The 14,620-nt window shown below is 48.7% G+C and overlaps 1 protein-coding gene and 1 long non-coding RNA gene across 7 annotated transcripts in view; one reads left to right on the plus strand and one right to left on the minus strand.

The window, feature by feature from the left end:
• Positions 1 to 7,952, minus strand: part of WIZ (WIZ zinc finger) — a 42,269-nt gene extending 34,317 nt beyond the window's left edge. For 5 of the 6 annotated variants that reach the window (XM_072601172.1, XM_072601170.1, XM_072601173.1 and 2 more), the window contains exons 1-2: positions 7,863 to 7,952; positions 5,215 to 5,488 (exon numbers count right to left, since the gene is read on the minus strand). In XM_072601172.1, coding sequence (XP_072457273.1) covers positions 5,215 to 5,431 — 217 coding nt within the window. In that variant the 5' untranslated portion in view covers positions 5,432 to 5,488; positions 7,863 to 7,952. Of the gene's footprint in view, positions 1 to 5,214; positions 5,503 to 7,862 lie in introns of those variants that run through there. The other variant, XM_072601169.1, reaches the window with a different exon arrangement.
• A 192-nt stretch (positions 7,953 to 8,144) lies between these two features.
• On the plus strand, positions 8,145 to 13,378 carry LOC140499579 (uncharacterized). Its single transcript, XR_011965487.1, has 2 exons — positions 8,145 to 8,387; positions 8,887 to 13,378. It is a non-coding gene; the product is annotated as an uncharacterized lncRNA (long non-coding RNA).
• The last annotated feature ends 1,242 nt before the right edge of the window (positions 13,379 to 14,620 follow it).

The following is a 14,620-nucleotide window of genomic DNA, read 5'->3' on the forward strand; positions in this document are numbered from 1 at the left end:
AATCCAGGCTAATCCCCTCCCCAAACCCCATGTCCATCCTCCTTTTAGAGAAGAGTAAACCAAGATCCACAGAAGTTAAGGGACTTGCCCAAACTCATGTGGATTGTGGAAGAAAAAAAAAAAAAGAGAAAGTACTAAAGCCTGACATTTAAAGCCATACATATCCTGGGACTCCAAGTCTTAGATTCTTTTTTACTGAGCCAAGTATGCCACATAGCTCACTTCACTTTTTCAGAACTCGGCTTTTCTAGCTCCTATATTCCATGTTCTAAGGACTTTTCTAGCTGATATTAAATGTTCTAAGGGTTCTTTCTAAGGGTCTTCCCAGCTGACCCTCCCAGCTCTGACCTCCCATGGTTTTAAGCAACATCCCCAGCTCTGACATTTAACTTTCTAAGGACCCTATCAGCTCTGATATTCTATGTTCTAATGCCTTTCCAGCCTCTATATTCCATGTTCTAAAGACCCTCTCAGCTCTGACGTTCAGTGATCTTAGACTTTTCCAGCTCTTACATTCTGGGTTCTAAGGGCCCTCCCAGCTGTGACTCATTATGTTCTAAAGTCCATCCGAGGACTGACATTCTACGATCTAAGACCTTCCCAGATCTGATATTTCATGTTCTATGGTCCCTTCCAGCTCTGACATTCTGTATACTAAGGGTTCTCTCAACCATGATATTTCATATTCTAAGGGCACTTCTTATTCTAAGGGTCCTCCACACTGTGATAATACATGTTCTAAAATCCATCCAAGCTCGGCATTCTGAGGCCTTTCCAGTTCCTACATTCCATGTTCTAAAATCTGTCCAGCTCCTATATTCCAAGGTCTAAGGACTCTCTCAGCTTTACTATTCCATATTCTAAGTATCCTTCTCTGATATTCCGTTTAAGGGCTCTCTTAACTCTGACATTCTGTGTACCAAGGTGCCTGACAGTTGTGAAATTTCCTATCTACATTCCATGCTCTAAGGGCCCTCTCAGCTCTAACATTTCATGTTCTAAGAGCCCTTCCAGCTGTCATTCCTTGTTCTATGGCCCATTCCAGCTCTGACATTCTGGGTTCTAAGAGCTTTCCAGTATTTACATTCCTTGTTCTAAGTGTTCTTTTACTAGCTAACACTGCTTGTTCTAAGGGCCCTCCCTGATGTGACACCTTATGTTCTAAAGTCCATCCTAGCACTGACATTCTGCACTCTAAGGTCTTCTCAGTTTGGACATTCTGCGTTCTAAAGGGCCCCTCCAACTCTGATATTCCTTGTTCTAAGGGTTCTCTTAGCTCTGATATTCCACATACTAACTGTACTCCCAGTTCTGACATTCCTTGTTCTAAGTTTTATCTCAGTACTGACTTTCATTGTTCTAAGGGCCCTCCCACCTCTGACCTGTGTTCCAAGGGCCCTCCTAGCTCTGATTTTCATTGTTCTAAGGACCCTGCCCCTTGCTCTGCCCTTCTGTGACTAGGTGGGAGAAGCCAAATCCCATTGCTTCCTAACTGTCACTCAGATGGACTCTGGTCCATTGGGAAGTTGGGGCCTCACAAGATCATAGTTACTGAAGACAATCATTTAAAGCAGTGTGTCCATGCAGTCAAGGTGTGTTGAAGCATATGGATGAAGCCCAGAGAGGCTGTCAGGGCAAAGGAAGTAGATTCTCCAGAATCTGGTACAGAAGGGAGAGAATGCCTCAGTATCTAGGCTGAGCTGTGGTGCTCAGATAGAAAGCTTTCTGGGGCTGATGCACCTAGGGCAGCTGGCAACATGGAATCTTCCCGGGGCTAGGGACTATTTATAGACCCCACAAGACTGGCGGGGCAGGTGTTGGCCGAAAGCAGGGCCAGGCAAGGCAATAATCGGGGTGTGTGTGTATGTGAGGGGCGGAGTAGGGGGGATGGAAAGGCATCAGGAAAAAAGAGAGCTCTGGGAAGCCAGTCATAGAAAAGCCATTCCTGTATGTCCACTGACTACTACCTCCTTGGTGCTGAGCTGGGCTTGCCTGAGCTATAGAGGCCTGAAATTCTGGCCCCACCTGAAGGGAAGGAAGCTCCACTGGCTGCAGCCACTCAGTCACTGACCCTGGGGATGAGAGAGGCCAAGGGAGTCAGAAGCCAAGGTATTGGATTCCTTTCCTGAGGCCCCTAGGTATGCTCTGTCACTGCTCCAGGTCCCTGTTCCCCATCCTGAACCCAGGTCACCCCAAAGCCCCTCCTCCCTCCCATGGGCTCCCAAGGATATCAGAGCAAAGAGAAGCATCAGACACTTTCAGAGAGTAAATCTTTTGAGAAGATATGAAAAGACAGGGAGGGATTACAGTTGATCAACTCTTGGAGCTCTGTTTTTCTCTCTCCTGTTTGGCAGGACTGACTTCTAGGCAAGGACCCTCCCTTTGTCAATGCTTCAGTTTCCAACCCACCGGAAATAAGTTCCAACCATGGGATCCAGGGATCCCAGTCCTCTTTCTTAAGAGATAAGTACTTAGAAATCACCAAAAGAAATCTTCTCCAACATACCACTCTTCTCAGAAACCAATGGCTCTCCACTGCCTATCAAAGAAAGCAGAAACCTTTTATCCTAGTTACCCATTCCTTGAGAATTGCCTGCCCCCCCAGGACCTCCCATGGCTGTTTGCTTGTACCTTCTAACACACCTGTCATACAATTGTAGAGGCTTGCTCTCTGTGCTAGTGCCTTGCCCCAGACTGGCCTGAAAACTCCATAAAGGCACCAGATTGTCTTCTCTAAGCTTTATCTTTTGCCCAGCTATAACAGGGTAATGTTGTGTATATAGGAAGTACTTTAATAAAGCATTCACTGAATTGAATTGGTCCTCGAATTCAAGGCTTTCCTCAATTTGGTGCCATTTAACTGGTCCAACCTTTTATTTCATGCTGCTGCCCATCATGTATTCTGTACTTCAGGAAAAATGGAATGACTCAGAATCTCAGTTTGGTGAGACTTCAGAGGGCATTCCTCTCTATAACATCCCTGACAAGTCAGCCCCTGCTTCCGGACCTCCAGTGGGAAACTCACAACCTTTTAAGATAATCCATTCATCCTTAGGGCTTTCTCCTAACATCAAACACAAATCTACCTTTCAGGGACTGTCTGCCATTGCTCCCAGCCAGCTCTGACTTCTGAAGCCAAGTAGACCAAACCTAATCACTCCCACTGGACAGGTCTTCAGCTGTGCCCAAACCCTTCCCCTTTTGTGTTCTCTTTACTACACAAAAATACATCCAACTTCTTTCCACTGAGTCTTGCAGGGGATGGTCCGCAGGGTATCATCCTGGGTGCCCTTTGGGGCACAAGTTCTCCATCCTCTGATTTCATCTTTGTGCCTGTGCTTGCAACATCCCTCCCCAACCCTGACTCTCTGATCACTGAACCTCTGAATCACTGAACTCCAATCACCTCTTCTAAACCCACTCAAACCTACCCCATCCCCTTCCCTTCTCCCTCCCCCCAATGATGAGTCCCTCCTCTTTGCTCAGATCCGAAAGTGCTCTCTGCTCTTTCGTCCACTTCCCTTGGTGTCATAGTTACTTGTGTGCATGTCTGGGGGTGTGCTGGAGCCAGCTCAAACCAGCTTTTGCCAATTATTAAATTTTCAGTGTGAGCATTTATACCTCATAAATCAGCAAATCAGGGCTTGATTTATTGTTTTGTTGATCATCTAGACTTAAGAAAGTGGAGAAAATGTTAATGATGTAGATTAAATTTTAAAGTATGTGTTCCCCCTCCCTTTCCCACCCAGAGTTGGTTATTAAACATTTACCAGCACACCCTGGGCATGGTTTCCCCCCCATCAGATTATAAGCCCCTTGAAAGCAGGGTCTCGAACAGAGTGGATACATTAAAATGGGTGCTGAACTGACTGAACAAACATCACAATAGGGGTATATGACTGAGGAATTCCCAAGGAGGCAAAAACTCAAGTCACAGAGGATAGGAGAGCAAAGGCCAGGAGGTGGGAGAGAGCAGAAGGGGAGATAGAAAGTAGTCCAGGTTACTTGAATGCATGAAAGACAGAAGCAGTATGACACGAGGCCAGAAAGGCAGTTTAGAGCCAGACTGTGGAGACAAAGACACACTCACACACCACTGATGGTACAGAGGGACTGGGGTGCCAGTCAAAGACCAAGGTGGGGCTGCGGGCAGAAGTTCTCAGGCTAAGCTCACCAAAGAGTGACCAGGTAGAGAACAGCAAAGTAGAAAACCCTACAGGGGACAGAGGTTTAAAGCTCTCCTAACTTCCACCCCCAATCCTGGAAGGGATCCCTGAGCTTGGATGCCTCTGTGTAAGTAGCATTGACTTTCTCTGATCTGTGATGGGTTTAGCAGGGATAGAGGTACCCCTATCCCAGAATGCCCAAGGGAGGTCAGGAACAAGAGCTCTGTGAGATTGCTCAGATATAAGAGGGGGTTTGGCCGAGAGGGGCATAAGTCAGGACCCCAGCATCCTGGCTTCCAATGGAAGGGACTGCTGCATTTCTCATTGAGTCTTCCCAAAGTGAAGGAGTCAGTCAATGCTTGTCTCCCTCCTGCTAAGTAAACTGAAGTATTAGCAAGGGGACATATCCAGCCATCCAGCCCTCAGAGGCTACACGTTCAGCACACCTGGCCCCTCTGCCCTTCCATTCAGTGAGGAAGGAGGACACACCAGACCTTGCCTAGGTCCAGCTTAGCCCCAGGCACCTTAACCCAGCTGAGCCCAGACACCTGGCTCTCATTTGCCTTAGCCCTTCCCTTCTCTGGCCCCTGGTTTCCCACTGTGTAGCTAGCAGTCAGTCTTTCTGAAAAGGGTGATGGAAAGAAGGGGAGTAAACCCCTAGGAATCTACACCATTTGCTTAGAGATCCACAGAGAGGCAAGAAGCCCTAGGGAGAGAACAAAGACCCATGGACCATAGATATATGGCAGGTTAAAGGTCACATGAGCCATCACTAGTCATGACCAGGAGGATTCCCAATGGGAGGTAGGAGATAGACCAACTCTCACTTACCACTCTCACCCCCAAACCTGGGGAGTAAGGATTCAGCCAGGCCAGTCTTTCTGAGCAGGCCAATAAGCAGAGCTAGGTTTTCATTCCTGCTCTGCCTTGTATCCCTGTGGAACCAAAGCCATTTTTGCCTAACAAGGTGCCATTCCCCCTCCTCCCTTCCCTCCCAGCTGGAGGCATGCCATGCTCTCCTGGTTACTGTACCCCTTGACCCCCTTACCAGCAACACCATCATTATCCTGGGGATCCCTGAGGCCTTCCATGCTTCTGAGACCAGGGGGCCTGGCTGGATACAGGGCTGCCACAGGGCTACCCTCCTCACCATCTTCAGCTTCCACATCTTCTTCACTTTCTGATCTCAAGACCAGGCTGGGTGGTGTCTCAGGGGCAGCAGGCCTGGGTGGTGGGGCTGTGCCCCCCCCAGGGGGGCCTTCCATCCCTGGGCTCCGGAGGCTTAGCAGGACATTGTAACAGGCATCCAGCTCACCAGGAATCTGGCAGGAGAGAACAGAGAACACTTAGGGAAGGAGAGAAGGAGGTGGCTCCCAGAGGCTCACAAAGCAGAGTGACAGAACACAGCAGGATCATGAAGCAGAAGGGAAGGATTAAGAAGTTCCTGGTCAAAGAGTAGCAAGAAGCCCTTAGGACTCCTGGTTTCTCTCCCCAGCTCTGCTTTTCCTGTGTCCCCACTCCTCAGCCATCTACTCTCCCCTGACATACTTTAGCACCCCCACCCCAAAAGTCAGCAGATTAGAGGTCAGACTCAGGGAGGCCCCAGAAGAAGGATGACAGGAGAAGGAGAACTCCCTGGTCCAGAAACAAAGAGTTAGCTGGGGGTGGGGGTGGGGGGATCTGAGCCAGTTTCCTATAAATACCTTCAAGGTAACAGCAGAAAGTGAAGGACAGGAATGAGGCACTGTCTCAAGAGACAGGTTGGGAAGAGAGAGGAATGGGGCCCACTGACTGAGGCCAGGGAGAGGTATGGGGGAGGGAGGGGTAGCTTTTGGGTAAGAGAGTAGGAGACAGGCAAAGCAGTGAAGATTACCAAGGACTCCTGGGGCAAGAGTAGCAGAACTACCCCACTCCTCCCAGTCTGTTGGTTCCCTGTTTGGGGTTTAGAGCCCACAGGACCAGAGGCCTGGCATATCCCTGGGTATTACCTAAGGAAAACTGATTTTTGTGAGCTCCAAAGGGCCATCCTCAACCTGGCCTAAGCAGACCCAAGTCCTCATTCCTGATAACTGTCCTTGTGTCCAAAAAATAGGTCCAGGCAATAAGGCACTGGCTTTCAACTGATCCTGGCCCAAAAGCAAGGGGTCAGAAGAGAAGAAAAATGGTGCCTCATGGAGATGCTACAGAGGCAGTTAAGATACATAGTCTCCTGCCCCAATCTAGGGACAAGCAAGTTTTCTTCCCTGAATAGCAGGGTGACAATTAGCTAAAGAGTAGGCTCCAAGTCTCTGGGCACAGTTGGTACTGGGAGGCCACTGTCATTCCTGCAAGTGACAGGGACAAGATTTTCAGGGACTCTGGCTCCTTGGGTGATGATGCCTGGGTGGCCCTAGGGATCGGGAGGTAGGATGGTGGGGTTGAGGCAGCAAAAGCCCAGTCTCTTCAGCCCCAGAAGACCCAATGACTGCTGGGCCATGTCAGGTTGGCACCTGTAACTATCTCTTCAGTATGCTAAGTCTACACTACAAGTGAGGGGGAAAGAGAAGGTGCAAAGGGAAAAAGAAAGAGGGAAAGAGAGGAAAGGAGAAGAGAGGGGAGAAGGAAATGGGAAGAAAGGGAAAGAGAGGGAAGAGGAAGGGAAGGAAGAAAAAAGAAATAGAAAAGGAGAGAAGGGATAGGGAAGATAGAGGAGAGGGGAGGGAAAATAAATAGGAAAGGGGAGGGAAGGTGGGGGCAAGGAAAGGAAAGAGGAAGAAAGGAAAGAGGAGGGAAAATAGGAAAGGAAGGAAGAAGGGAAGATAGGGAGGGAAGGGGAAAGGAAAGAAGGGGAGGGAGGGAAGGAAAGGCGGGAGGGAAGAAAGATGGGAGGAAAGATAAGGAAGGGGGAGAGAAGAAAGGAAAGGAAGATAGGGAGGGAAGGAAGGAAAGAAAGGGAGAGAGAAAGAAAGGGGAGGAAGGATAGGAAATTAAGGAAAGAATGGGAGGGAAGGAAGAGAGGGAAGTTAGGGAGGGAAGGAAGGAAAGAAAGGGGAGGGAGGAGAGGGAAGGAAGGATGGACGGGAAAGGGGATCGAAGGAAGGGGAAAGGGGAGGGAGGGGGAAGGGAAGGAAGCGAAGCAAGAAAGGAAGGGAAGGAAAAGAAGGGAGAAAAGAAGGGAAAGAAGGGGGAAGGGAAAGGAAAGAGGAGAGAAGGTACGGGAAAGAGGCGGAGATGGGGGAGGGGTCCGGAGACCCAGGCCCGCGTCCGCGGGGGCTCCAGGCCTCCCGGGCTCCCTCCCCCAGGGGAGAAGAGATCCAGGACCGGGCCCACCCCAGCCCCCAGGTCGGCCCAGCCCCCAGCCCCCAGCCCCCAGCCGAGGGGAAAGCGGCCCCGCCTCCCGAGGACACCTGCCCCGGGGCTCCCCCGGCCCCCTGCCCCGGTTCGCCCCTCTCCCCACCTGCCCGGACCCCGCCCCCCAGCCCCGCCCCCGTATAGGCCCCGCCCCCGGGCCCTCGAGCCCCCCGCCCCTTGGCCCCCGGGGGTCCCGGCCGTGCCGGGCAGTGGGGGAAGGGGGGGCGGGCGCGGGGTCGGGGCCGGGACCGGGCCGGGGCCTCTCCCTCCCCCGGCGGCTCCGCCCCGCCCCGCCCGCAGCGTCGGGGGCTCCCTGGGCCGGGCCGGGTCGGACCAGGCGGGCGGGGGTCCTGGGGCTAGACTCACCGCAGGGCGGCGCTGCCGGCCGGCCCGGAGCGCTCCGGGCTCCGTTCAGCGCGGCCGCCGCTGCCGCTGCCGCTGCCGCCGCCGCCTGTCCCGGTCCCGCGGCCTCCGCCGCCGCGCCGGGGACATTGTCCCTTTAAATCTCTCCCCCGGCCCCCTCCCGCCCCGCGGCCCGGCCGCTCCGCCCCCCGGCGCGCCGCCGTGACCTCAGCGCGACAGCCCCGTCGTGACGCCATGTTGGGGAGGTCGGGGTCACTTCCCCCCCCCCCCCCCCCGCCCCCTCCCGTCCCCCCAGTCGCCGCCGCGGTTTCCCTTTGGGGTAGGGGGGTAAAGAAGGGGTGTGGCAGGTAGCGCGCCGCCATGTTCAGAGTGGCTAGGACATCTGCCGACTTAAAGGGGCCGCAGTCCTTTAGGAGTGCTCCTGGCTCTGGAAGGGACCTTTAAGAAATCATCCAACCCTCTCATTTTACAGAGGAGAAGAGTGCAGCCCAGAAGAAGGCAAGTGACTAACCCAAGGTCACGAAGCAAGTAAGTGGCCTGGCCGTGTTCAAAGCCAAGTCCTTGAGCTCCAGATCCAGACCCAGACTCCTGGACCGCCTTCCTCCCTGTCTGGGTTTTCTCTGGGGGTCTAAAAAGGGGCACCTGCTGCTCTTTGCACTTCCCAACTTTTTACCAAAGCCAAAAATATGGCACCTGTTACAATGACAGCAGAATGGGGCGGTGGGGAGAGGAGTGGGGAGAGTCAGAGGGAACCTCCATCACTCTGTGCCTCGGTTTACCTAACCCCCATGTAGGAAATTATCCGTGGCACGTGACAGCCAAAAGGCATTGGGCGCCCACCCAGGGAGGAGCTCCCCTCCCCCCCTACCTGGCTCAGAACCACATCTGGACCCTTGTAATCAGCTCCGGTCACCACATCTTAGGGAGGAAGGCAGGAGGACCTGGGCACCTGAATTTGGAGATGGGGGTGGGGCAAGATCTTTGGTGTCGTCTAAGCCAGCCAAGCCCACGTGCATTTCTATTCCAGGCTTCCCACGTGTCTGGTGCTGTGCCAAGCTTGCGGTACAAACACGAGCATAAAGAAAAAGATATTCCCAGCCCTCTGGGCGCTTACCTTCTAATGGAAACAACACCGAGAAAGGGAGGCTGAAAAGCTGTTCCACGGCTAAGCGAGCGGATCTGGTTCTCAGAGCGCTGTCAAACCCTAGAACTAGAGTTCCGTTCCACCAGGGCCTAGAGAACATGACATACCTGGAACACTGAAGAAAGGGGGCTGTTTAACCTGGACAGGACATCTGAAGAACGGGGCACCTGGCTTCAAGTATTTGAAAGGGTTTCACAAGGAAGACTGATTCGATTTGAACTGCTTGGTTCCAGAATACATCACTGGGATCATTGAGGGAAGGGGAAGGGCAGGGGGAAATTGCAGAGAGACAGATTTAAGTTCAATTTTTGAACTTTGTGTGTGTGTGTGTGTGTGTGTGTGTGTGTGTATGTGTGTGATTTCACTGGCATAGGAAACCCTCCCAACGAAGAGCTGCCTCTATTTTGGATTGATTGTGCTGTCTTCCTGGAGAAATTAGTGGACTTGCCCAGGGTCACACAGCCAGAAGGTATCCAAGGCTGATTGTGAACCTAGGTCTTAACTCCTAGGCTATTCCTCTTTGTCCACTAAGTGCTGCCTCTCTGTGAGAAAAGCCTTTCTCACAATTAGAGCTGCCCCAAAAATCTTTTAGATCCCGCTCACCCTCCTAGGAGTCTTCACTGGTGGAGGTCTTCAAGCAAAGATTGAATGATCACTCACCAAATAGGTGGTAGTTGAATTTTTGTTTCAGCTAAAGATGAAATCAATGACCTCTGAGATCTCTTCCAACTTTGAGATTCTATAATTGTAAGAATTGTCACTAGGGGAATGTCATTAGGAATTCAAAGAAAAAGAAAATTTGCTCAGCTTCAGAATGGGTCCCAATTTTTAATGTCTAAACCAGGAGTGGGGAACCCAGAGTCTCCAGGCCAAACATGGCCCTCTAGGTCCTCAAGTTGAGCCTTTGACTGAATCCAAACTTCTCAGAACAAATCCTCTTAATAAAAAGATTTGTTCTGTAAAACTTACACTCAGTCAAAAGGCTGCATCTGAGGTCCAAGGTTCCCTACCACAGTTTAGACTATAAAGTATTCTGATATAGCTATGGTACGCAAGCCTGTCTCTCAGCCCATTCCCTGTGAGCTGGAGTCCTTTTTGGCACTCAGATGAGGAAGGCATATCTTAGAATTCAGAACTAGAAGGGTCCTTAAGAGATTATTTAGTCCAAGTCCTTTACCAGTGTGGAAACTGAGGCCTAGGGAAAAATTTGTTCAAGTACATGCAATTAGTAAGTAGCAGAGCAAGGAGTCAGACCTAGGTTCTCTGACTCCAAACCCATGGTTCTTCCACTGTACCATCTTCTACCCGAGATTCTTGAGCGTATTTAATTCAGAAAACTTTTGTTAAATAGCTGCTGTAAAGACCTCTGCCTCTAATCCAAAGCATCCACCTCTAAATATGTGATCAAGATAACCCTTGATCTCACTGTCACTCCTAATTGAACTACCTCCATGATCCTAAACTCTGAAACTGGCCTCTGAGGTTCCTTTAAGCTCCAGAGCTATGACTCTATGGTCCTCTCCCTGATCACTCTCCCCAACCCTTCCATCTCTGTTCATTCTGTATTGTGACTTTCAGTTTCTCCATGTTCTCTCATTCCTTCCTGTCACATTTTTGACCTCATCATTAGTATGTTCAACCATACACTGTCTTCTGCCCCTGAATCTCTTACTTCTTTGTTTTTGTTAAAGCCCAGCTCTCAGCTACTTCTACTATCCACCTCCTCCTTTCTCTTGACTACAGCTGATTGCTACTGGAAAAGATCACAGGGCTGAGTCAACTACTTTCCCTACACAGTTAGGCCATTCAAATTTAAATTTCACTTAGACTCCTACAACTTCGGGGGCAACTCTGATTTGTCTCTTACTGGTTATCGCAGTTTTCCAAACATTTTTTTCCCTTCCAAAGCCTCTTTCCTTGTCTCTTGCTCTCAGGAGAAGACTTCTCTTTCTCTTTCATGGAGAAAAATAGAGACTCTCTGTTGACCAAGTCTCTCTTTTCCCCCACTCCACTTTAAAAGTCCTCCATCATCTCCCATTCCCCTTCCTTTGCAGGAGTTCCCTTTGTCCCTGAAGGCACAAGAAGTGACCTTTCTGCTTGTCAAGGTCAACCCAATTACTTGTTCTCTTGATCTCATTTTCTCCGTCTCTTCTGAGTGCTTGCCTTATTGATCTAGCCCTCTCTTCTCATCTTCAATCACTCTTTATTCACTGGTTTCTTACTCTTTGCCTACAAACTTGACCAAATTTCCCAACCTTTAAACCTTGACTTGTCCTTGTTCTCCCCTCAGACTATCATCCTAAATCTCTCCTACCTTTTACAGCTAAAATTCTGAGAAGAATCATACTCTTTACTTCTGTTTCTTCACCTTCCACTCAATTCACAATCCTTTGCAATCTGGTTTCTGACTATCTCTGAATGGAAAGAGCCAGCTCCAAGGTTAGCAGAAAGTAAAACAGTCCATGCTCTTAAGAAGCTTATATTCTATAGGGGGAGAAAACATGCATTCATAGCTATCATGAGATAGGTACAAAGTAGATACTACATGAGGCACTAGTAACCTCTTTGCTGGTAATACCTGAACTGAGTATTTAAGGAAGCCAGAGATTCTACAAAGTGGTTCTCTTCCTGTATGTATGTATCTCCTTTGCTGGATCATTACCTTTTCCCCTGCAAACTTGTCCCTTGAGGCTCTAGATTGCCAAATCTATATATTCCAGCAGTAATCTCTGTCCAGAACTGCAGTTCTGTATTTTATGTCCCATAGGCATCACTAACTTGACATCTTTCTTCCAAAAACCTTTGTGTCTTTATTATAGACAGCACTATCCTTCCATTCGTCAAGATTCACAGCCTTGGCACATTCTCGACTCTTCTTTCTCCTTATATGCTAGGTATAAGCAGTTATCAGGTCTTGGCTAATACTTCCACAATCTCTCTTACATAATAACTGTAGCATTTTTGTAGCATTTTAAGATCTGCAAGGTACTTTATAAATACTATCTCAAACTCACAACAACCCTGAAAGGTAGGTGCTAGCATTCTCCCCATTTTACAGATGAGTAAATTGAAGTAGAGGTCAAGTGACTTGCCCAGGGTCATGTACCTAGTAAGTATCAGAGGCCAGATTTGAACCTATCCTGAATCCAGGCCGAGCACTCTGACCACCATGCTACTTAGCCAGATGTGCCCTTTCTCTGTAGTCACGGAGCTTTTACCCTAATTTAGGCTCCCATCACCTCTTGCCTGAACTACTTTAGTAAATTGCTAATTGGCCTTCCAGTCTTCAGTCTCTTACCGTCTCCAATCCATTCTCTATGTAAATAGCAATTTGATATTCCTAAAACACAGATCTGACCATGTTATTCCCCTACTAAAAACATCTCCAGTGGCTCCCAATCTCATCTTTGCGATAAAGCTTGTCTTGAAATCCCTCTATTTTAAATCCCACCTCCCTTTCTAGTCATTTCATATTATTCCCCTTCATGCCCTCCATGTTCCAGGTGAGTGGGCCTATTCACTCTTCCTTTGTGGCATTCCCATTTCCTTGGCTCTACACAGCTCATCTCCCATGTCTGGAGGACCCTACCTTGTCATTTCCATCTTGAAGCCTGTCAGATTTCCTTTGGAATCTTTCCCGATTCCCCCAGCTGTCAGGTCTCTCTTCCTCCTTAAATCGCTTAGTGTAGATTCTGTATTTATCAGCGTATGTTTCATAGCTGCCCTATATCAGGATATTGGAAGCTGTTGGAGGACAGGCTCCGTTTTTATTGTTAGCTCTCTAGTCCCAATGCCTTGCACAATGTCTGGTGCAGAGTCAGCACTTAATAAATGTTTAGAATCCTGCCCATGTATCCTGGTGGGCTCCCAAAGCACAGCACTGACTATGGCTCCTCTGCCTCTGCTTAGTAAACTCTAAGTGTACATCCAGGCTCAAATAGAAATCCTTTGTTTGGTATTTGAGGGTCTTTACTACCTGGGCCTTTCTGACTTTCCCAGTCTTGTTATATTTTAATATCTTCCGCACACTCTATGAACAGGCCTACTGCTGTTCCTTGTGTAAGACCCTCCATTTCCCCCCTTTCAGCCTTTGCATGACTGTTCCCCTTTCCTGGAAAGCTCTCCCTCCTCACCCCTGCTTTTTAGAGTCTCTGGCTTCCAGGTTGGCTTTTCCCCTTCTCCCCAGCTGTCAGAGGCTCCCCTCTAAGGTCCTTCTTTTTTTTTGTTTATACCTAGTTATTTACCCACTGTCAACCCCTTAGGCTGTAAGCTCCTTGAAGGCAGGGATGGTTTGTTTTTTTTAATTTATGGAATAAAACAAGCATTTCCAAAACACAGTACAATAAAGATGATTACGTATGAAACTGCAAATCTACTATGCGCATCTTGCTGTTCTTTCAAATATACAGCAAAATTATCATGCAGATTTCTTTTTTCTTCCCCCAATAGCAGGGATTGTTTTTACCTTCCTTTACCTCCCTAGTTGCTTAACATAGTGATTGGCACACACACACACACACACATTTTTTCTATTGATTATTGACTGATTGATAATGCAGAAAATAAAGAAATACAACTAGTTCAGACAGGGCTCCTGTTACCTCAAAAACTCAAAATTATTCAATCTAACATGGGCCATTCTGCCCCTTCCCCTCCCAGTTCATAAAAGAAAAGCCTTTTCCTTGAAGTAATAGCGTTCTCTCCATTTTTCTGGTGGAGGAACTGAGGTCCTGAGAGGTTAAAAGCCTTGCACAGTGCTACACAAGTGACCAAGGTACACAGTCTTCTTCTGCCTCCAAGGCTTTTGTGTTGTGGTTCCAGTGGTCCCCAGGTCCCCCTCCCCGAAGCCACAGCCTCCCTCTTCTGACCATTTCTCCCAGACTCAGACTTCAGTGGTTCTCATCTGGTTTTTGCTCAGAGAGAGAAGAGAAGAAGGGGAGCCTGTCTTCCCAGCACCTACCCCTAACATGCACCTTTATAAGTTCCTGTAGATGCAGGAGGGGGAAAGAAAGGGCTGTCAGCTGCTCTCTTTTACCTGGCCTGAGGCATCACCCCCATTTACCCCATCAGCTCAGGCCTGGCAATCTAGGTTTCAGAGCCCTGTACTGGCATGAATAGAGGGAAAAATCAACATGGCACAGTCCATGCCTTCAAGGAGCTGACAGTCTTGAGGCCTGATAAGACACTCATGCAAGTAACTATAATACAATATTAATAATTAGTCATAATATAAGGCAGAATGTGAAAAGGGACATGGAAGGTACAAAGAGACAGATACAGGTCTGTGGACAGAGATGCTTCAGGAGAAAAACTATAGGAATCTCACTGTAGATTCCAATACCCTGTGATCTATTTACCATTTTTGTGACCTTAGACAAGTCAATTCCCCATCTGATCCCAATGTCCTCATGTATTAAAAAAAGACAAAACACCTCAGAAGGCTATTGGGAAAAAAGCTTTGTAAATGTTCAAGTGCCATGTAAAATGTGGAATAATGAAGTATCATGGGGGTTCAAAGGAACATGATATAGATGTGGGTTTCAAGAAGGAACCAAAGAACTCTCTGATTTGTTCCTTCTCCTTCATGCAATGCCTCTGAAAACCCTTAGTTTTCTTC

This window comes from Notamacropus eugenii, chromosome 4, assembly GCF_028372415.1.
Source record: "Notamacropus eugenii isolate mMacEug1 chromosome 4, mMacEug1.pri_v2, whole genome shotgun sequence".
Lineage (NCBI taxonomy): Eukaryota > Metazoa > Chordata > Mammalia > Diprotodontia > Macropodidae > Notamacropus > Notamacropus eugenii.